General features: G+C 41.2%; 1 protein-coding gene across 1 annotated transcript in view; it reads left to right on the forward strand.

Moving 5' to 3' along the window:
- RNF175 (ring finger protein 175) overlaps positions 1 to 24,016 on the forward strand; it is a 39,526-nt gene extending 15,510 nt beyond the window's left edge. Inside the window, 6 exon segments of the mRNA XM_073230500.1 lie at positions 6,088 to 6,242; positions 10,329 to 10,436; positions 13,975 to 14,095; positions 20,091 to 20,224; positions 23,218 to 23,319; positions 23,766 to 24,016. Coding sequence (XP_073086601.1) covers positions 6,088 to 6,242; positions 10,329 to 10,436; positions 13,975 to 14,095; positions 20,091 to 20,224; positions 23,218 to 23,319; positions 23,766 to 23,886 — 741 coding nt within the window. The 3' untranslated portion in view covers positions 23,887 to 24,016.
- The last annotated feature ends 3 nt before the right edge of the window (positions 24,017 to 24,019 follow it).

The raw sequence follows: 24,019 nt of genomic DNA on the forward strand, positions 1-24,019 counted from the left end.
ATTACTTCTAAATGTATATTGCAAACTCTAGAGCAACCAATGAAACACTTTTTTAAGGAAGTATAACTGATATACTGAGAGAGAAAATGGAATCATAAAATGCTCACATAATACCCGGAAGAATAAAAAGGGAGAGGGCAAAAATAAAAAATAAAAAAACAAGTGCAACAAACAGAAAACAGTCACAAATATGGTAGATATTAATGCAACTATATCAATAATCACTTCAAATACTAATGATCTAAATACACCAATTTAGATATTGTCACAATGGATAAAACAGGACCCAATTATGTGGCGTCTACAAGAAACTCACTTATAAAAATACAGATATGTTAAAAGTAAAGGTATGTAATGCTAATATTAATCAAAAGAAAGCTAAATTAGCTAAATTAATTTCAGTCAAAGCAGACTTCAGAACAAGGAAAAATTATCAGGGATAAAGAGGGTCATTACATAATGACAAAGGGGTCAGTTATTCAAAAAGACATAACAATTCCTAATGTGGATATAGCTAATGACAGAGCATCAAAATATATGAGGCAGAACTGATGAAACTGTAAGGATAAACTGACAAATCTACCATATAGCTGGAGATTTCAACACCCTCTTTCTGTAGTTGATAGATCAAGCAGGCAGAAAATCAGTCAGGATATAACTGACCCGGATAGCGCCATCCATCATCTTGCTCTAGTTGACATCTACAGACAACTTCACTGACAACAGGAGAATACACACTCATCTCAAACTCACATGAACATTCACCAAGACGGACCACATGCAAAGTATAAAGCACACCAGAAATAAATTTTAACAAATTGAAATCACACAAACTATGCTCTCAGACCACAGAAATTAATAGAAATCAATAACAGAAAGACGGCTGGAAATATCCCAAAATATTTTCTGATCGAATAATACAATACTAGATACCACGTGAGTCAAAGCAAAGGACTCAAGAGAAACTAAAAAATAATTTGAACTAACTGAAAATGAAAATACAACATATCAAAATTTGTGGGATGTATCACAAGCAGTGCTTACAGGAAAGCTTACAGTATTGCTAAGCATACCTTAGAAAAGAAAAAGATCTAAACTCAGGAAACTAAATGATTAATCATTAATGCATGATTGAACATATTATGTCCAATATACTTTAATAATGTACATGCTCATTTACTTTAGGAATCCAGAGGAAAAAAAATAGTTTAAATCTGAAGCAAGGAAAAGAAAAGAGTTAACAACTAGGGCAGAACTCAGTAGAGAACCTCATTGAAACTGAAAGCTGTTTCTTTGAAAAGATTGATAAATTTGATAAACTTCTAGGCAGCTTACCAAGAAAAATAAGACAAAGAACACAGATTAGTAATAACAGAAAAGAGGGGTTGTTATTACTTATCCTATGGACATAAAAAGAAAATAAAAGAATTTTGTGAACAACTCCATGCCCAACTCCAACTCCATAAATTTGGATAACTTAGATTAAATAGTCATTCCTTGAAAGACACAAATTATACAAAACTCATGCAAGAAGGAATAGGTAATCTGAATAGGCCTGTATCTATTTTTTATTGAGAAATAATTGACATTTAACAGTGCATTAGTTTTAGGCATACAATATAATGATTTTACATATATATAGATTGCAAAATGATCAATGAACTCAGTAAGTTTAGTTAACATTTGTCATCTCACATAGTTAAAATTTTTTTCTTGAGATGAGAACTTTTAAGATTTACTCTCTTAGCAACTTTCAAATACACAACAAGGTATTGTTAACTATGGTCACCATGATGTACATTATTGCCCCAAAACTTATAACAAAAGTTTATACCCTTTGCTCACCTTCACCCATCCCTTTACCTCCTGCCTCTGGCCTTTACCTATTTTTCAAAACTGAATCAATTCTTAATAACCTTCCAAAAAGAAAGCACCAATCCCAGATAGTTTCACAGGTGAATCCTACCAAACATATAAGGAAGAAATGATACCAGTATTCTACAATATCTTCCATAAGGTAGAAGTAGAGAGAACACATCAGACCTCATTCTTTGAGGCCAGCATTACCCCAATACCAAAACCACGTGAACATTATGAGAAACTATAGACTGTCTCTCATGAACATAAATGTAAAAATCCTCAATAAAATATCAACAAATCACTTTAAACTATGTATAAAAAGAATTGTACACCATGACCAAGTGGGACTTATTTTAGTTAGATTGGTTCAGCAAGTAAAAATTAATTTATGTAATCATTCACATCAAGAGACTTAAGACAAAAAAATTATATGATCATATTAATAAATGAAGAGACATTTGACAAGGTCCAATACCCGTTCAGATAAAAACACTCAGCAAACTAGGAATAGAAGGGAATGTCTTCAAATTGATAGAGAATATCTACAAAAAACCTGTCACTAAAGGCCTGATCACTACATATATAGAATTTAGGGTTCAGACACACTGCTAACTTGCCTCAACACACAGGCAAATAATTTGCCAAAGATCGACATATTTCTCTATTTAAAACAAACTTCCTGCCCGTTAATAGCTGTGGAACACTAGAACATATTACTGTACCAGTAAAGTGTTTATTTCTGCTTGTCTTTTTTAAATGAGTCAAGACACAAATATACACATAGCTACATACATATATAACATTGCAGAATTTCTGTGAAGAATTTACATGACAAAGTCAACAGTTGTGACTGACTTGAATATAAAATTAAGACTGAGTGAATTGCTAAGAGCCCTTCATATGCCAAGATGCCATACTTTCACTTGTTGGATTTATATCCACACTTACCTTTATTGCCTTTGTATTAATAGCAGGAACATTTCCTGTATTCGTTTATTTAAGTGATAATTTTCTGCTTACCTCTGGACTTCCCCCTGCTCCCCCTCCACATGTACACATGTACAAGTGGTTGCAAACAGTTTGGGATTTTCAGTGCATCACAGAAAATGAGCATCACATAACTTTCTTCCTTTCTACTTTCCTTCCTTCTTTCCCCCCATCTGTCTCCTCCCTGTCTCTCTCTTATTTTGCGTTACCCATTCATCATTCCTTACAATTAGACAAATGAACAGATATCTTGGTTTTGACTTGATTTACAATTCTTTTCAGAGTCATTATGTGCATGGCTACAAGAGAAAACATGGATACCTTGGGTAGCATTTGATTCATCAGGAAATTCCTCCTGCCACGATGTGTTGGTGGGGAGAACATGGGTGATGGAATCCAGATGCACAGGCTGCCCTTCGCCAGTAATGCCAACGTGTTTTATATGCACACGCCTAGATGGTGACCCCTCTGGCATTATTAATGTGTCCCAGGTGCCAGGCTTCCACCTTTGCATGCATGCAACTTGATTGCACATATTTCATTTCTTTATTTATGAGGTAAAACATTCCTACATTTCGTATATGGCAGTTACTATTAAAAATGAGAAGTTGTAACTGCTCTGGAAATTGATAACGAATCTTTTAAATTGCTATGAAATACAGACTTATTTCAAAATGACTTCTAATACAATTACTGAATTTACAATGCAAATTTCTGACCTTTCCCCTTGCAGGCTGAGGAAATATGGCATTGGGTATACACTTTAAAAACAGTTAAGAAATTAAATATTTGCACACACATTATAATGATGTTTTGCTTTCTTTTTATTCCTGATCTCCAAGGCCTATTTTTAAAAAATAGTGTCCATAGCTTTGAACATTGTTATTTGTTATGAATTAAATCCAGGCACCAAGAGAAATTTGGGGTCCTTTTAAAATAGGTCGTACTTACAGATGCACATGGAGAACTAGTTTTATAAAAATAAAATCCAGTCATCACTCCAAACTATCGTTAATTGTAATTCCATGGATTTAAGAAAATGGGTTAGTCTTGTAAATGCTGGTTTATAATCTAAGGTATAAAATAGAGGAGCATGATAGTTTCACTGAATTAAAATGAACTGACTCTTAACTTTTTATTTTAAACATTTACAGCATTTTTATGGAGGACAGGTAAACATAATCAAATTCTTAAAACAGAAAAGCTGAAAAATGCAAGTGACTGATCATCAGAATTTGAAGGAGTTCATGTTCATTTCCTTCTTAAATATCATAAGCAATGAACTAAAAAAAGTAAAAAATGTATAATTTATCATACATAGCTATCTCCAAAATTAGCAATAGGAGACAGGTGACTAAAATATTGATGAGATTTTTTAAGGGGGTACACACTTTTATTATCAATAGCAGAGGGTCAGAATTGCTGATGCTGAGTGCTGGAGTAAACTTATCTTGAGCCTCGGTTATCTGGCATGTGGTTTCTGGCCCTCATCAAAGCTATTGTACTCCCTTAAGTAAAGCCTGTTTTTCCCATGTGGATACACACACACATACACACACACACACATACATGTATTTGTATTTATTTATCTTGATTTCATAAATAAAGATGCTAACTCATTCATTAGCTTCAACCACACCCACAAAGTAGGATGGGAAATTAAAGCAATTATTTGATGAATTCAAGTAAGAGTAAAGAAGATTTACTCTTCCCTGAAAGTACAGCCTGGAATCTAAAAAACAAAAAAAGTAGGTTATAAGACTTTTCTTATATAATATAAGGACATAATTCAGGTCATTTATGGGAGATGTTCAAGACATTTCAAATGCCTTGGAAATGTCTTCTTATTTGACCTGCAAAGAATGGCTATAGTCTTGTCTTTTTCATTTACATCTGGAAGTCCTATCAAATAACTTGGTTATTGGCTTTAAGACTATTAAAACGAAGACCTCATTGAAGGATCCAAAAACATATCCATAAACTCTTTTTCGTAAGCTGCCTCTTTCATCACATGATGAAGAAAGCAAAGAACACAAACACATGACATCAGACTTTTTTATACCCAGATGGAAAATATGTGAAGTGCATGCTTTAACAGCTCTTTCCGCTTCACTGGCAGACATAATTAACTGATCATGATACTTTTTACACTAAACCAGGACCCAGGCTCAGAATCCTCCTCAACAAAGCATCACCAGGTGCCACCACCAAATAAAGTCCATACCTGAGATAAAACCTCATGCTATCCCTTCTTATATTGATGCTGAGCACATAATAGGTGGTTGGTATGACTATGATAAAACATAAAAGACCAAAGGTCATTGCTATTGTTTAAATCTTCCTGTTTTTTACAAGAGAGGTAAATAGCTGGTGTTAGGCCTGATCTAAAGAGTGGGAGTGTCACTGTACCATATCAAGTCATTGAGCCACAGCGTGTCAGCTCAGTCTATCCTGCTTCCTGCTACATGGAGTTGGGGTCGGCTGTCCTAAAGGCTGTTGGTCAGTGGTCAGGCCACAAAGGAATTACACAAAGACAAACAGAAGAGAGTCTGATCCACAACTTGGGTAGCCTGGAAAAGGCTTCAGTAACTAAAAAGGAAAGACAAGAAGCAAAAAGGTGGGTTGCAAATCCAATAGTCATGGGCAAGGTACCCCCCAGTTGGGATTTGAGGGTTAATCTTGCAAAGCATGCTGGGACAGCAGGCAGAAGAGGTTCCAGGAGCTGCTCTGACACCACTTCTCCTTGGACATCGTTGTACATCTGCACATGTGCACCTGACAGTAACAACAGCCTTTTGTCTCTATATCGTACAGTAGTGTTTCCAAAGTACTTTCCCAACTGCTATGTCATTTGATCCTCACCTCAGTCAGCAAAGGCAAGCAGGGCAGGCATTTTTACCCCCAATTTTACAACTGAAGTGAGCCTTATTTGTCCAAAATAACATAGCTGTTAGAGCCTAAAGTTGCTTTTATCTGAAATGTCCAGGGGAAAATGTCCAAAGGAGGTGAAAGAAGATGAATATTTTGGATTATCCCATATGAACTTTTAGATAATGTACCAATTCCCTCTGAAACTTGCAAGTACAGAACAGCTGACCACTGGATGGTAAACAGGTTTATGTTACAGGCAGGCTAGTGAAGGTAGTTTCCCCTAGAGTAGCTTCTGAATCGTTTAATAGTGTGCATGCCATTCCAGGCCTGCAATCATTGAAAGAGACTTTCTGTTCATTCCTCTGTCAGCTGGTGACACTGTTACAGATGTGAGTCGTCCCTGTGTATTTCACGATAAAACTTCACTGGTGGCAGTTTCTGTCTCTGTGGGGAATGTTCTCAGGGATCACCAGTTACATCCTATTCAGAGCTATGCGAAAACCCCTCTCGGGAAGAACACCACAGTACGTATTCCAGCATTCCACTCATTTCTTCCCTGCCATCCCTCTATTATGAACATTAAAAAGTGTAATTAATTTCCATTTTCCTGGATGTCTGTTGTGCTCTATTTGCCTTTAATAGCAAAATTATTTGGAAATTAGCTGTAGTGCTGTTAGTTCCCAATTCATTATATAACAGTGATTCAGACATGCCTCTAAAAGTGTGACTTCAAATATTAGCTAGTGAAGACCAAGAGAAAGAGAAGTGAAACTGGTGTTTAAATTTTCTAGAGCACTACTTGCATGCTTATTTTTAGCTCAGCATTTTGTTCTACTGCATTATAAATTGGGTTACACACGTTATATAATACAGCAAGAGTTAGAAGTTTGTATGTCTAACAACTATGTATTATTTTATGTCTGATAAATCAAAAGTAATGAACTTATTACTCTCATAACAAATGAGACTTTACTATTCCAATAATCATTTGAATTAACATTGCCAACCTCTTGATATTTCACAAGTCCATCATCTCATTCACACATCTTCCCAAAGTGCTTATAATCTCATAATGTGCCCACAAATTTATTCTCACTCTGCTTGTTCTATAAGCAAGATCTGAATCCGAATCCAGGTAAAACTGACACAGGGTAAAGAGAAAATGTGTAATGCGTTAAATGGTAATAACACAATGTCAAATTTTTGTCTTTGGAAAAAGAAGACATAAACTTTGGGGAAATATCTTTGTGATTATCTAGCATTCAGATATATTTTTAATCCTGTAGAAAGTATGAGAGACAAGTATCAACTTTTCCTTCTACTTTGGATTAAGAAAAACATGCAGTGAGAGAAATGAGATAATAAATGCAGTGATAAAAGATTAACCTTCAAATAAGTGAATTCAGGTTTTATGAGTGTTTTCATTTAACCCTGCTTGGAAAGAGCATTGGGGTGCTGTTAGCAAAGTTTCTACACTGGCCAATTTGGGGTTTTAGACAGCCTTCTCAGGACCTGTTTACCCATTAGCAAATGGACATGTGGCACTCCTTGTCCTAAAAAACAGTAGATATATAAGACTTGTGAAAGTGATCTAAATTTTGGATAAATCAAAATGTACTTGCTTTCATCCCCTGGATATAATCTATATTGTGTTTAAAAGGAACTGTTCACTTTTCCACTGTATAATGAGTTACCCTAGCTAAATGCAGTACTTCTATGCAGATCAGTTCATTTAATCAGAGAAACCCTGATTAGAAATACCCAAATTTTGCCTCGTTGCTCTGCATGGCTCATCTCCCACTCACACGGTCAGGGTCTCTGCCCTCTGCTTCTCACGCCCACAATATATTCACTTCAGCTTCCTCCTGCTTGCACAGCTTCGACACCAGGCGTACTCTGACAGCCATCGCACTTCACTAACATTTTAAGCCAAACTGGCTGCCATTTGAGAGAAAACAATAGGAGAGGCTAATTACGTCCCCATTTCTTCTAGAAAAGCAGTCTGAATAAAGAAGCTCCTGTTTATGAGAGGTAATCGGCCCTAAAGATCTTTATTGATCTTTGCTTAATCGTCATATTATAGTAAGTCCTGTTTTAGGTATTTTCCATATGAAAGTGGAGGATTTCATCACAGGCTAAGAAAGCTGGTCAGAGTAAACGCGCATGTGCAGGAGCAAGCCCAAGAGGAGTGGTCTCTGGCACCAACACCCTCTAAACACGGGCTTTTGCTCCCCCCAGAGTGCACCTAGCCCTCGCTGTAGGTCAGAGTAACAGGGAAGGGGAAGTGAGTTTCCTCTCCACCAGAGCTGCACTGTCTGTCAGGCAATGTTCAGGCTCAAAAAAAGGCCACACGCCAGCCACAAATTGCTGGGCCTGACCACATCAATTCCAACCCAAGGCCAAGCTTTCCTTTGTGGAGACTCCGAAGCACTAATACAATTGCTGACCTGGCTTATCTGCCTTCTAGTGTAATCTGAGTAGCAAGGGAGTTTTGGATTTTGGTGCTCTAGAAACTTGTATCACCAATAAGCAGGAAGATTTGGAGGGGGGAGCAATTTGGAAATATATCCATATATACAGTTTGGAAATATATCCATAATAATGACATGACATACAGAGCATTTAATGTGCCGAGTCTTTTAAACATTAATACATTATCTCATATAATCTTCAGAACTATTTTAGGAGCTAGTGTTTTTATTCTTCCTTTTTAAATGCAGCAATCATAAGAAGAAGTGCTAAGTGGGGTGGTCAAGGTCCCACAGCAGTAAACGAGGGAGCCCAGAATCAAACCAAATCAAAGACTACTGGGATGCAAAGCCCCTGCTCCCCGCAGCTTAATGACATCACCAAACCGTGGAGCACAGGGAAACCCTGCACTTTAAAAAATGGTTAGGAACACCTCAGTGCTGCCACAACCTTGATGGGGGCCCCCTCGAGGCAGAGAAGGAACATCGAGGATGTGTGGATTCCAGGAACTGCCCTCTGGTGCCAGCCGGTGTTGTGGGGCGGAAGGGGAAATCCTTTCAGAGTTGGCCACCTTCCCATCATCACCGCTCTCAGTGACGTAAACTTCTGCCTCTCTGGCTGCCCTGAGCAAACGATCCAAACTGCTGGGCGCTGGCAGATCAAACGGCCCAACGGCCCAAGGAGTCACTGTACAGAAAGACCCCCAAAGCCCCCGCAGGCCCCTTTAGAGATGACGCAGCCTCGCAGTGCCGTGGGCCACCCCCTGCAGCCCATGGGAGTTTCCGGCCCCCTGTAGTGCCTCATTGCCAACCCCTCCCGTGGCAGGCCGCCCAGGCAGCCCCCAGGTGTGAGCCACAGAAATGCTGTAAATGGCCACTCATTTCTCAGGCTAGCCCATGAACCTCTGTTTAAGCCTATTTCATGTTCAGAAGGTCCCTTCTGCCTGGAATTCAGTGAAGCAGGGCATTTTTTAAAAATAACATCACAACATTCCATCAGGAATGTGCTGGAACTTAGGCATTTGGTGCGATTGCTCCAACAGGGAGGAGGCTGGGGCAGGTGAGAGAACTGGGGTCAGGGTTCCGTGGGTGGAGGTGAGAGGGTGGGGTCCGTCTCTGGAGTGACTCTAAATGCAGTTTGGTGTGAAAGGCAGGAAAAGGGCTTGAGGAGAATGTGGAGACAAAGGGCTGAGGTGCCAACAGGACCTCCTGGCGCCCTCGAGAGCAACATTTACTCACGCAGTCAGGGTGGCCTAGGCACCCCCTTATTTCCTTTGGGCTCCAAGGCCAGCCCCCAGCGGCCTCTCCTCCCAGCAGGGGGCAGAGCCTTACATGGCACACCGGGAACGGAGCTGAGCGCCCGGCCTCTTCCCACATCCCCCAGGTGTGAAGCAGCCACATGGCCCTCTGCTGTTCTGCTAAGGTTTTTACTGCCAGAGATGTGGGAAACCACCTGGGCACAGGACCCTCTCCCAGGTCACCTCCACTTCACCCCTCACCCCATGCTCTACCCCTCAGACCCTGTGGTCCCGGTCCAGTCCACATAGCAGAAAAAACGCGGCTGAACGCCCCTGTGGCCCCTCCCAGAGCTGGGGGTGGGGGTGCTCTCAGGGCAGAGGAGAGAGAGGGGGCCGGGCCCACTGCTGATGGGATCTGCACTGGGGTCGGAGGCGGAGGCGCAGAGGGGCAAAGGAGCAGGAGTGCAGAGAAATCCCTGCTGGAGGAGATCCTGCTCATTTCCCATCATTTGCCTGCCTCCAAGCTACTGCTGTGCTGCCAAACCCACTCTAAGCTAACCCCAGGGCCAAATGAGAAAAGGAGGGAAGGGGCGGCAGGGTCCCCAGTAGGGTAACCATTCCTGAAGGCCTTCCAACAGGAGGAACAGAGATAAATTACCACGAACTCATGCCTGTACATGCATAGAAACACATGTGCAGGACAGCACTGTTTGTAGACTGCCCTATGACATTATATTAAAATGGTAGAAAATTACTGAGTTTAGCTGATACACTTATGTTCTGTATATTCTGTAATAAATTGAATTCCAGAAACAAAAACTCACTTATAACAACCTTTGAAAAAAGATAAAATACTTCAAAACATACCATGTTCTATGTTTCCCCCCATTTTTACCCTCCACAGATTGGCCTACAAATGGTTTCTTCTAATCTATGAACTCAGCTATGCATTCAGTGTTGTGGGTTATTTGGCTATCATGTTTACAGTGTGTAGATTCAATTTATTTTTCAAGTAAGTATCTCTGTTAAGACATTAATATCTTCAGTTTTAAATTGCTTATAATATTCAACTGGTTCAAGTTCACTGTATCCAGGGGCATTTGACTCTATAAAGTTCCATGCACACATTGTTTACAGTAGATATCCTTGGTACGTAGATGTCATGGGGAGAAGCTGCTAGAAAAGTAAGAGAAACTCATACTGAATAAGATTCTGCTTTAAAAGTTGTAAGCATTAAAGAGAAACTATATTTGATCTTCAAATTTAAAACATCACCATTAAAAGTAAGCCTACATTTGTGGCAGAATAACACTTACCAAAGCAAAACTTTTCCTTCCATATAATTCTGAAGTGTCATCTCCTTCTACTTCTTCCTTAAAACCTCTAAAACTATGCTGACCCAGTACAGTAGCCTCTAGTTCCTGTGACTTTGAGCACGTAAAATATGAAATAAGATATGCTGTAAGTATAAAAACCACACTAGATTTCAAAAACAGTGTGAAAAAATAATTTTTTATTGACTGTATGTCAAAATGATAGCACTTTGGACATACTGGTGAAATTATTTCATCGGTTTCTTTTTACCTTTTTAATGTGGCTACTAGAAAAATTTTAATTTTTTATATATGTCCAAACTATATTTCTATCAATCAGCACTGCTCTAGAATTTCGTTTCTGGCGTCTGTGATCCCTTTTGCTGGAGACACTTGGAAAAGGAGGAAGCTCAGTGCTTAGAAACTGGAAGAGAGATAAAGAGATAACAGAGCAAGAAAATCTTGGGAGAAATAAAGGAAATTAGAATAGTTTGATCTCTGACTCAGAACTGAGCTCCCACCAGGAAGGCTGCTGAGATGTGCTGTGGATGGGGTCCTCGTGCGCAGCGCTGAGGCTATGCAATCAGCCCATGCTCTGGAGAGGGAACTCAAGACTTACGCACAGCTGTGGAGTCCAACTCAAATAAAAATTCCCCAGGTTATCTCCCACATCAAAGTTTCTCTAAACCTCTAGGACCTTAATAGAAATTGAAAGGTAGAGATTGGCAACCCTTAACTCATAAAATAAGGAAGGCAATTGAAGGAGAGTCATCCCTGTGGGAAAGGACTCTTCCTATGGCAACCTGATCTTAAAGCATTTCATAAAATTTTCAGAGCAGGAGCTCCTACCATTTCCTATCAGGAAAGAGATGGAAAGTAGTTGTACAAACCCCTTATTTCTCGCTAAGATACAGAAAGGCACTGACTTGTTTTTTTAGCGTACTATCTATACTACTTTATTTTAGTGAATGTAAAAATATTCATAAGGACTTTTATGAAATCACTTGGAGCTATGGTTGTCCCAAGACTATTATCTGTAAGACTTTAAGATTCTTAACCATGAATACCCCTATAATGAGGCACCCCAAGAACTTAACCTTTCAGATTGAGAAGGAACTCTTTAGTGTTGTTGATCATCTTTGTATTAAGATTCTTTTCTGTGGAACCACAGTCTGCTACTAATTCTTTGCCATTAAGATTATAGATACCTTCATTCCTGGACATGGAAAGAAGGTCATCTTTATTCTTCCCCATCACCCTAATTCTCAAGTATACTCAGGCAAATCTTCAAAGGATAATGCCACTAAGTTGGCATTCCCAACCACCAAAATTCACATCACCAAATGATCTGTACCCTTGAGGTATACAAAGCTCTCTGCCTTTACCATTTCCTCCTCAAAGTACCAGAGCACAGAAACAACCAGGAAGTTCCCAAGGCAGAGTACCCACCCAGCTCCTCTCCACTTTCTACTTCCTTCTCGATTCAATCAGATCTGCCCAGGCCCATCACTAATATTTGAGACTGTTGACAGAGCAAACCAAATGTGCAATGATTAAGTTTCAGAAATTAAATTAGGGGTGAATTATTCACTTTTTAAAGAAATCATTCCCTTTAAAAGGGCTGGGGGTTATCATTGATAATCTTATATTTGAAATATGATCTGACTTGCAAAAACATTTTATTAATACATAACAACTATGATGTAGCAGCAGAGGGCCTCAAAATTTGAGCTTGGTTACTGGTTTTGTTTTGTACCAGTTGTCATGTGTCTTGCCAATGGGTTTCAGCCCCGGGCAAGTTCACTGTGGATTCCGTGAGACCGAGGCATGACAAGGGTACGTTCTTCGGGTCAAAGGGTTTATTACTCGGCTTGTTCTCCCAACGATAGGTTGAGCACTAGAATGACATCTGCATCCAACAGTCTGCAGGTATGTAATCCTCCCTCACCTCTGCCTCTGAGCAGAGCACTGGGCAGAGCTCTTTATGCAGTGACTCAGTCAGTAATAGCTTATTGCCTAGGGTATGGAAGCAGTAGCCTAGCAGCAGGTCAGTTACATCACCAAGGAGTTTAGGTTCATGTGAGGATCCTGGCCATAGGGACTTCCATTTTCCCCACATCATGTTAATCAAATCATTTTTTCTAGGTGTCTCACCTGAGGGTTTCAGCCCCAGTCAAGTTCACTTTGGATTCAGTGAGATTGAAAAATGACAACAGAACATTGGGGGTAAAAGGTTTATACCCAGCCTTATTCTCGTGATGGTAGCAGTAGAATCCCATCGGCACCCAAAGCAAGCTGGTCTCTGCCTCCATTCCTCACTCTCCAGGCTCTGCCTCTGCTCCAAACACTGGGCAGAGCTCTTTATATAGCAACACAGGCAATATCTGCTTATTGCCAACAGGTGTGTAAGCATTTGCCTAGCAGCAGGCCAATTACATCATCAGTAGATTAGGGTAAGGTGAAGATCCTGGCCATGGGAACTTCCACTTTTTCAAATGCAAAATTGGGAAAATCATATCTATCTCAAATATTTGTTAGGTAAGTAAAGTATTTGAAAGCATTCTGTAAACTCTCAGTTTTATAGCAGGGGTTCTCAGCCCCAGCTGTATTGTAGAATCACCTGAGGAGCTCCTAAACAATGCTGTTGTGCAGACCCCACCCCACGCCACTTAAATTAGAATTCCTATGTCTGTATGGTCTTAAATCTTCCCACATGATTTTAATCTATATTTAGTGCTGAGAACCATTGCTCTATTAAAGAGGTTCTTAATGTTAGCCACCCACTGGAATCACCTGGAGTCTGGAGAGCTTCCAAAAATATTGCTGCACAGATCCTAGCCCAGGTGGTCAGCTGTAACTGGTCTAGGGTTTGGCCAGGATATAGAGATTTTTACAAGCTTCTGGGATCTTTCTAAGCACATTTGAGCTCAAGAATCACTGGTTAGAGTGAGTTGAGTCAGTCAGACTAAGCACTCAAGTCTTAAGAAGTATTTGAAGACTCTCTCCAAAATTACTTTGTCCACTTAGCACTGAGTGGTAAAATTTGAGGGGAATTTTAAATTCTTCCACTAAAAAAAAAAAAAAAAGGAAAGCTGCACAAATCAATTAAAAAAAGGACATATCCCCAAGGTTCTGTTAGATACCATGGCAGGAAATGTTTTCTAAGCTGCAGCCCTTTCCGGCCCCCAAATGTCAGCCTCCACATTCCTTATTTCCTTACACTGTTGTTTTCAATAGAATCAAGGCTAGAGATTCCATGGATTTTGGCATTGTGTCCTTGTTCTATGGCCTCTACTATGGCATAATGGGGAGAGACTTTGCAGAGATCTGCTCAGATTACATGGCTTCTACTATAGGGGTAAGTATGTTGCTTTCATTATTTGAAACCACTTGTGTATAGCACATGGAGAAATGGTCTCATACATTTGCCTCCATTTTCAGAAATAAATAAGTCTTTTTTGATCCTCCAAGCCCAACTGCTCCCTGTGTTCTCCTTGCATCAAAAATAGTCTTTGTTAATTAATTGGAAACTACATTTCTTATTTATATAAAGTGATTGGTCAATAAGGCATCTGTGGATAAAGTGAAAATTCCTATGACCAGGATTCTCACCTGGCCCTGGTTGGCTAGCTCACTACACACGTGTGGACAATGCATCGTTATTGACTCTATGTAAAGAGCTCTGCCCTGTGCTCTGGGCAACATGCACAGCTGCAAGCCTGCAGGAGAGCAGAGCAGAGGCTGGAGTGGTGGCAGTGCTGGGACAGAGACTGGGACGGCTGTGCAGTTAGAGAAGCCCAGAGGCAGAGACCGGCTTGCTGCCTGCAGACTCGCTCTGAGGGGACGGGATTCTAGTGATTGACCTGCCACTGTGGGAATAAAGTTGGGTATAAACTCTTTTACTCCAAGAATGTTCCAGTGTCATTTTTTTGGTGTCACTGAATGCATAGTGAACTTGCCTGGGGATGAAACCCATTGGCAAGACAGTTGGCGATATTGACAGGATGCACTGTAGACCAAAGAACGAACAGGCTGCCCCCATGGGAGGAGTGTTCCAGCGGGCTGTGCCTATGGATGCAGAGACCTCCGAGTGTCCCCCAATACACATGTGTTCTGAGGGGCTTGCCTCCTAGAGGCCTGGGCCCCACCCCAGTACTGGGAAGGGCTGGAGGCAATACCTTAGGCAGTAAAGTTGGCCCTCAGCAAAACAGGGAATTCATTAAAGAAACAGAGTACCCTGTAGGGCTGCTGGAACTGTGGGGTGGTTTTCCTCACAGTACTGAGAAAGGCCATCAGGGAGAAACATGCCCTCTTGCAGGAAGCACAAGAGGCAGCCCTAGAATGAGCACTGGGAGGTGCCATAGAGGCGGTAAAAAAATTGTTGATAATTGAAAAGGCTTCACCACAAGGTGCTGTGTAAATGGTGAAGGATGTCATGGTAGCCTGAGAAGAGGCAGCTCAAGAAGCAGCCCGAGAAGCACTAGAGTGCAGGCCGCCAGGTGCCGTGGGGCTGATGAAGGATGCAGTGGAGCCGTCAGCCCCAGAAATGGAGGAGGAGCTGAGGCTTGGTGAACAGGTGGGAGTGGAGGCCCTGCCGGTGCCGGAGGCATCAGCCCCTCCTTGGTTGAAACCCCACCCAGTTGAAAGCAGGTGGAAAGCCGGAAAGAAAATAAAGACTTGGCAACCACGGGTTCCTCAGGAGAGGTGCCGCCCCCTCCCCAGGTCGGGAGCACTCCGTGCTCTGCTCCTATCCTCAGGCTCAAGCAATGAAAGAGCAAAAGGAAGTCGGTACACAAGGACTCAGATGTGGGTCGCTCTGATACAGGCAGGAGCAGACAAAGAGAAATTGGATGGAAAGTCAAACAGACTCTTCCTGGAGCTGTGGCAACAACTGAAACCAGAGCAGTGGTTCCAGCCGCTGAGGATGAAGAAGCAGAAGCCAAAGACAAAGCAACGAGACCAGCCTGTGTTTCTGCTGGTGAGGTTGGAGAAGGTGGGTATTGTAAGGCCCACCCGTGGTCCTTTTGGTTAATAGCCAGAATGACCACTTGGTGGCAATGGATCTCCTCGGGCTTGAGCGTTATTATAATTTGTCATAATTTTTGTTATTTGTAAGTTGTTGTAGCCTTTTTTGTTATTGTGGAATTTGGTTACAATGTTCCAGCTTTCTCGCACAGGGACCATTGCAGAAGATTGAGGGCGCATAGATTAAGAGGTGAGAATCCTGGAGGGGTGGAGTGTGGAGAAAGTGAAGGTTCCTACGGCCAGGATTCTCACCTGGCCCTGGCCAGCTTGCTCACTACACACATGTGGGCAATATGTTGTTATTGACTCTGTATAAAGAGCTACACCCAGTGCTGTGGGCTGCTGCATGGCTGCAGGGCTGCAAGGCTGCAGGAGAGCAGAGGCTGGAGTGGTGGCATCACCATGGACAGAGATGAGATGGCTGCAGGGGCAGAGGCCCAGAGGCAAAGACCAGCTTGCTGCATGCAGACTTGCTCTGAGCAGATGGGATTCTAGTGATTGACTTTCCACCAGGGGAATAAAGTTGGGTATAAACTCTTCCACCCCAAGAATGTTCTGTTGTCACTTTTTTGGTGTCACTGAATCCATAGTGAACTTGCCTGGGGATGAAACCCATTCGCAAAACAGATGGAATCCAGATTCAGATTTTAGGAGCATTCATCAACATGCACATCTCTTAAAATGTACAAGCCGTGGACTCCAGGGATGACCCAGTGATTTTAGGTACCCACACATCTCTGTCCTCTATCAGTCTCTTGGTACACAGTCTGATCTGATATGGAAACATTAGTGTGAGTGACAAGAATGAAATTCTGGACCATTCTTCTCTCTCTTCATTTATGGGGCAGGACTAAGTGGACATGACCTTGACTTCATCCCCACTCTATCTGCCCTTCCTCATCTGTGTAGGCTCTATCCTACTCTTCTCCAGGAGCCTGGAATACAACTTTTATGGTGAAATGCTGTAACAAGATACCTTTAGGAATGCCTCTGCCCTGTATCATCTTTGGGACAACTGGACATCAGCACAGGAGGGAGCATTTTCATTCCCAGTTCCTCCAACTAAAAACAGAAACCATACCCCCTTAAGAAATTCCCCAAGCCTCTTGTGCTTTTCTGTGGACAGGAGAGGAAGAGAAGAGTTGTATGTCTCTGTTCTTCAGTGAACCAGGAAGAAGAGATTTAACCTGGCAAGACAAACAAATCTTTAGGCACCAACTTTCTGGAGACTTCTCACCTGATCTCACCCCACCAATCTTCAACTTCTTGTCATCCTCTGTCATCTTCACCCCAACTACCAAATATATAAAACAGCCCCAAGCCATTGGCACAGCCACCAGTGACTTGTACTGATGGGGAGTGTGTGCACGCATTTGTGCATTTGCTTCTGAAGGAAGTAAGGTGGAAGCAGAGGAGCAGCGATCTCCCACTCTCACACCAGTGCCTGGGCCCCACACTGAATAACTGAGTCAGAATCCTGGAACTGGAGCCAATGCATCTGCTTTCTTTTAAAAGCTCCCTAGGAAAAGGAATGAGCTATTAAGCCATGCAAAAACACAGTTGAATAGTAAATGCATATTGCCAAGTGAAATAAGTCACTATATAATTCCATTTATATGACATTTTTTAAAAGGTACAACTATAGAGGTGATACACAAATCAGTAGCCACCAAGGGTTTAGGGAGGGAACAGTGTTGAATAGGGAAAACATAGGGAATTTTTTAGGGTGGTAAAATTGTTCTGTATGATTCTGTAATGGTAGATACATGACACTATGCACTTGTCAAAATCAATAGTACTATATAGCAGAAAGGGTGACCCTTAATGTATATAAATTTAAAAAAGTTATTTAGGATGTCAGGGGATGCCAGTATAAAGTGGATACTGTGACAAAAGAATCCAATTGTATTACAAACATATGAAACAACCTCTCTGAAGGGAGTGGGGAGAAAAAGTGCTGACCTAAGTAACTTTGAAATGAGTGCAGATCTAAAAATAAAAGCAAAATGAACTAAATATAAGCACCGCACTGTAGTTCATAAAATAGTTTCCTGAGGGCTGTGGGTTAGCAATTATGACACTAGTATACATGTAACATGGAATTGGACAACTAGGTAAATGAATGAATGGTAATAGTGGGAGCTGTTTCTCAGTCTCAGAAGGTTACAGACAAGCAAGGAGAGAAAGCTAGACTGATCCATGTAGTAATGGTTAAGAGTTGAAGACATCCCTCTAAGCTTAATATAGATTATATGTCTCTTGCTATAGATGGGTACACATAGAAATATTTATGTTTGTGTGTATACACATCTTAGTATATACAGATATATTTCCTTGTTCTGTCAGCTAAGAAACCCTAGAAGCAATGACACCCCAGTGGCAATGAGCACACCTAATGCCTACATCTTGGTTTCTAATACCATTCTACAATAAAAGGAACCAGGGCTCCTTGGAGAAATAGCTAATTCTAGGTCTTAGCAGGGAATATACATCATGAGCCTGATTATTTTTGTAGTGCTAGAAAGTAAGTGCTAAAACACACACACACACACACACAAACCCACAATGACGGGAGTATGTCAAAGAGATGCACAAGCCAAATGAAGGTGCTCCCAATGGCCAAAGCTTGATCAATATGTGCAACAAAATAGTAGTAGTAGTAGTAGTAGTAGTAGTAGTAGTAGTAGTAGTAGTAGGTCATAACATATTGATATAAATAAATGATTGAATAAGCAAATAGAGGAGAATATACAAATCTCCTTTAGAAGAACTCCATATAATTTACATAGATACTCCCTCCTTCAGAAGGTTGTGTGGTTTATTTTTATGTGTCAGCCTGCCTAGCCTATGGCACCTGATTGTTTGATGAAACACTAGATGTAGCTGTGACGGTATTATGTAGAAGTGATTTCAGTGAAGTTGGAAAGGAAGGAGATGACCCTTGATATTATGGGTGGGTCTCATCCAGTCAAATGCCTTAAAGGGTAAAACTGGGATTTCCCAGAGAAGAAGGAATTCTGCCTCAATTAAAACAGCTCTTGTCAGAGTTTACAGCCTGCTGGGCTGCCTTACAGGTATCAGACTTGCCAGCCCCAATGCCTTACAATGAATCTTTCTCACTTTCTCTCCAAATATATATGTGTGTGGTTCCATTTTTCCAGAGAACCCTGACTGATACAACCTTGGAGCCCAACTCCCCACTCTTGAAACATGGGCTGCTTGTGGCAATTTCCTTCCAAAGAGTAAGGTGTAGAAAGGAGTAAAAGAAAGAGTAGCTTTATAGTATAGAAACCTAACAGACACTACCTCAAGCCTGGGGATCAAGGTCAATATCAACGGTCATGTTACCCTGTATGGGGTCATACGAATGGCACTTTACTTCTGTTATCTTACTCCCCCAAACCCATACCCTCAGTATAATCAAGAGAAAAAATCAGCTAAATTATGAAGTTCATTCTACAAAATACTCTCCCAAACTGTCAGAGTCATAGAAAAAAAAAAAGTCTAAGAAATTACCATTTCCAAGAGGCACCTATGGAGACATGACAACTAAATGAATCCTGGAAGTAGGGACATTAGGTTAAAAAATAAACCAAACTAAGTAACCTCAATAAAATATGTGCTTTATTTCATAATGTGTCAATGTTGGTTCATTAATCATGACAAATGTACCCTCCCAATGTAAGATGTTACTAATAGGGGAAGCTGGATATGTGGCATATAGGGACTCTGTACTATATCTGTATCTTTTCTTTAAGTCTCAAACAATTAAAATTATTTCAACAAAAGCTTCTTAGGGATTCTACTGCTGCCACTGCTGGGCACCGCTCCTCATCCACACCACTGGGAAGGTGCAGGGACCCCAAGTCAGAACTCTAAATGCCTTGCCCCCGAGTGGGATTTGTCTGATCTGCTCCCTATCATCACACGGGAAGTTAGCAATATCCAGGTGCCTGGGTTTGCTTCAGATCCATGAACCAGTCTCCAGGAGAGTAATGGGAAGAGCCAGGCTCGGGGGAAGCCTAAAAAGCCTCTGTGGGACTCAGAACTACAGCTCTGGATAAAAACCATTCCTCTTGAAGGATTCCCCAGTGGAGAGATTAGATTGGAGGTTGTAATTAGCAATGTGCTTTGGGTCCATTTTGGGGTTCAGTGGATTTTTGCCCGGAAACCCTAGCCCAACTGTACCATCATTCCTGTGGGAAAAAGTATACCAGTGAAGAAGAGGTAAGGACTGTAGGTCCCAAAGCCTGGCAGGCGCTTCCCTGTGTCCAGAGAATGGCGTGTGCTCCCTTTTCCAATGGTGCCCTGTGCATTTCCCCCAACAGTTCTACCGCGCCAGTGGGATGCCCACCAGGAGCTTGTCAGACAACATCTGCGCCGTCTGTGGGCAAAAGATCATAGTGGAGCTCGGTGAAGAAGGACTTATTGAAAACACTCACCAGCTTTCATGCAATCATGTGTATCCTTTCTGGGGAAACCGTCTGGGCTTCATCAGGGCAATGTTGGGAGGCAATTTTTAAGTGATCAGAGTTGGGCGTGGGAAATGGCAAGTCAGGGAAGACGTCTCATCACCTTCCTGCTCCTCCCTCTCCTGCTGTCTCCGTCTCCTCTGCCCTGCTTGGCTCTCAGCCTGACTCCTGCCCATCTTCTTCTTCTTTTTTTGGTGGGGAGGGACTTTCTGATAATCCCTTCTGAATAGTGAACTGCCTCTCCCCCAGTAATTTCCTTCTTCAAAAGGAATGTTAGGGCCACACAGACAGGAAGGCTGCAGCATCTGCACAGGATGCTGGCGGGAGCGTTGGTGAAGCCATAAGCAGACAGCCAAGGAGGAGCAGGGAGATAAGAGGTTTGGGAATGAGAACACAGTGGTCTTTCAAGTCGGGGAGACACTGAGGGCTGTCCAGGGGGAGCCCTGTGTCTGAATCTCATGGAACCGAAGCGAGCCTTGCCTAGAAATAACCCAAGGAACCTGCTGTGTCAGCAGTCGTAATCAGGGGTCGCCAAGTATCAACTTCGGTCTTGGGAAAAGGATAATACCACAGAGCGCAGGACAGCTTAGATTATACAAGAAGGGAACAAATTTGAGCACCCACTTCTCGGACCATTTGATTCCTCCATCTATGGGGTTCTGCTCCAAATAGCAGATATCTACTGGCTGAGAGATCTTCAGGTATTAGGGACCAGACAAGCCTGGGCCTGGGTACCAGCATTCCCAGGGAACCCCAGTAACCATTGAGGAAGACCTCAATATGCGGAGACGTGCTGAGGTCAAGAGCCCTCAGCAAAGCCACCTACTCTGCCTGAGCATGTAACCCACTCTGGATACCAACGTTGTTTGGGTTGGCCAATAATCAGTATTTTAATTCTTTTCTAAATACAGAAAAAAAGGTATAATGTATCTTTATTTTATAGTACAGTATCAATTTTATCTTACTGCTATACACTCAATCAATTCAAAGTTCTGGCATTGTAAGTGCTTAAACCATATGTCTTTTGCCTCTGAAGCCCACTGAACTCAGGCAGTAATACCCTAGATGTGCAACGCCTATAATTCAATTCTGTTTAATCTGGACAGATTCCATTTATTCAATCCTGAAAGTAAAAAACTGGACTAAATGCATCTGAAATGTGATAGGTGCTCTTACACCAACATTTAAGCACCAACATTTTAAGGCAAGAATGCAAAGATATATGGAGTTCTACAGTGGTTTTTCAGTGTGATAACTTTCCCAAAAAAACTATCATTCTTAAGTAGAAATTTTCCAAGTCTGGCCCTAGTTTTAAATACAATTTATTTTTCAAATGTTGGAAAAGAGCCCCTTCTGACATTTCTAAGTGGAAATATTTTCTCTCTCCACCTTTAAAAGCCCTTAGGGATCGTTGTACGTGTGTGCATGTGCAATCTGAAATGTGGTCACCTTTAAATTTGCTTTGCAGGGAGTATTATTAATGGGCCATTTTAGCATGAGTGATATTAGCAAAGAGTGGGCAAACATGAGTCATATTAGAAGATAAGGAGGGGGAGGAATCCGAGTATTTTTCTAGGGCGGTTCTGCCAGCATGGAGGTTATCCAGCATCAGATTTTGAAGATGAAAGAGAACATTAAAGAGGAAGTGGACATTTTGATGCTGGCTCTGTATCCAACTGGAAGATGGAGTATTCCAGCCCATTTGAAAGAAGGGCAATATGGGTTTAGGTTCAAAATCTGTGTTATAATATACCACTTTATGTTACCCAAGCCTATTGTAAAAGGGACCCCAATTCCAAGAACATAAAATAGTGGAAACTCTTAGTTGCACACATATCTAATGTATACATATGGTCTTGACTTGTCTACACCTCCACAATCTTGCATTTGTTAGGGAGGAGACTTCTGAGTCATTGCTGTTCACATGGGTATGTAGCAGGCCAATCAGAAGATCATGTGATCTTGCTAAAAGAGCTAGATTGGAATCAAAGACAGAAAGCTAGATTGGGATCAAAGACTATAGAAATAAACCAATCAATAGGATGGATCTCATTATAATTATTTTGCCAAATCTACAATTTGTGTAACCTGGGAAAAGGTATTTGTAAAAGTAATCGGTTTTGAGTGGTTCCTTCAAATATTCACTCAATAAATAGACACTTAGGCACCACTTAAGATACTGAGGACAGAGATGAATGAGCCATAGTCCCACGGGAAGCATATGGTCCAGAAGAGACATGTAAGGACACTGAAAGTAATGATACAATGTGACACGTGTTCTAATAAGACTGAGTCCCTGGTGCTGTGAGAAAACAGTGTTCACTCTCAGCTTTGGAGGTGAAGGGTCAAACTTTCTGGATGAGGAGATGTATACCAATGAATTTGTAAGTGCCTAGAATTTTCAGAGGCTTATTAAGTGCATATTCTATAAAAAATAGCTGGCTTTGTCAGTAATACAAAAGTTGAGGAAAAACTTATGAAGCTAATGGAAATATTTGTAAGTTTATGACCACAACTAATGCAGACCTGCCAAGTGCGAAAGACAAGTCTGATTACATAGCAGGTACGAATAACACACAGGAAGCAGACTAGGGAAGGCTATGGTAAATAAATGCCTGAGAAATGCACAGTGAAGCAGGAGATACAATGATCCATTTCCATATGATATTGCTGTAGAAAAAGCACTTGCACATTCTTTATATAATTTCATTCTTGTGATAAGAGAGGCAAGGAAAAGGCAAGTGTGGCCAAGAAGCTAAGTAAACGCCTCGGGATCACAAAGCTATTGCAGCTCTGACTCCAAACTCACCCTGGAGTTCCTTTCTCCTACAGAATCTCCCTCAGTAGTGGTGTGCACAGTTGAGTCCGACAGCCATTCTCACCCTCCACTACTCCGCTCTACAGATAAATCACTGCCGTTACGTCATCACGAAGCAAATCTTGCCTTTTAACATCCAGAAGCTTCCCTAACAAGATGACTAAGTTTTCATGAATTCTGCATCCAAGGTTGGTGTATTACTGGTAAAAAGCAGACTTGCCCTTACTGCAGAGAGAAGGTTGATTTGAGAAGGATGATCAGCAATCCATATCCTTTTTGTAAAAAAACTTAAATATTTCTGGGGACGCATTCTTTGGTCTAAAACTTCATTATTGTTATAGCAGAAATCTTTGTGTTTTCTCTAACCACCTATTTCAAAATGACTAGTGATCTCTTTTCTCCCTGTGCCTATGTTACTATTCTGGTAAGAACTTACATACTTTTAGTGTATGCCACTTGCTTTTTATTGTTGTTTTATAATTTGGGATTTTATTGTGCACTGTTTATTTTTGGAAATTAGGTGTAAATAACAGTGGTAGGTACATAGGTAAATAAAAATCATGAAAGGGGCTCTTAAATGAGTACACATAATTAACAAGAAAGGAACTAGCCACTCATGAAATTGATTATTATATTTGCAAATTTGCAAATGATATTTATGAATATTTCTGCTACTGGGCTGTATAAGAGCAACCTCCTTAACTGAGATTTAGCTGGGAGCGCACACACTTTTTGTATGGGCAAATCCTGGACTGGCTTCGTTACCTGGTGGCCTGGCAACCCGTGGTAATAGAAATAGCTCAAGGCATTAACTACTCACTAGGGCTGGAATAGTACAGCAGATTTACTCCAGAAGTAATGGATTGCATGTTAAAGTCTTTTTTAAATTCTTGATCCTACATTTAATATTAACATTCTTTCTTTAACTTTAGACAGTTTAAGAGAAGTCAGTAGAATCTGGTGTCCT

This window comes from Manis javanica, chromosome 3, assembly GCF_040802235.1.
Source record: "Manis javanica isolate MJ-LG chromosome 3, MJ_LKY, whole genome shotgun sequence".
In the NCBI taxonomy this organism is placed as follows: Eukaryota; Metazoa; Chordata; class Mammalia; order Pholidota; family Manidae; genus Manis; species Manis javanica.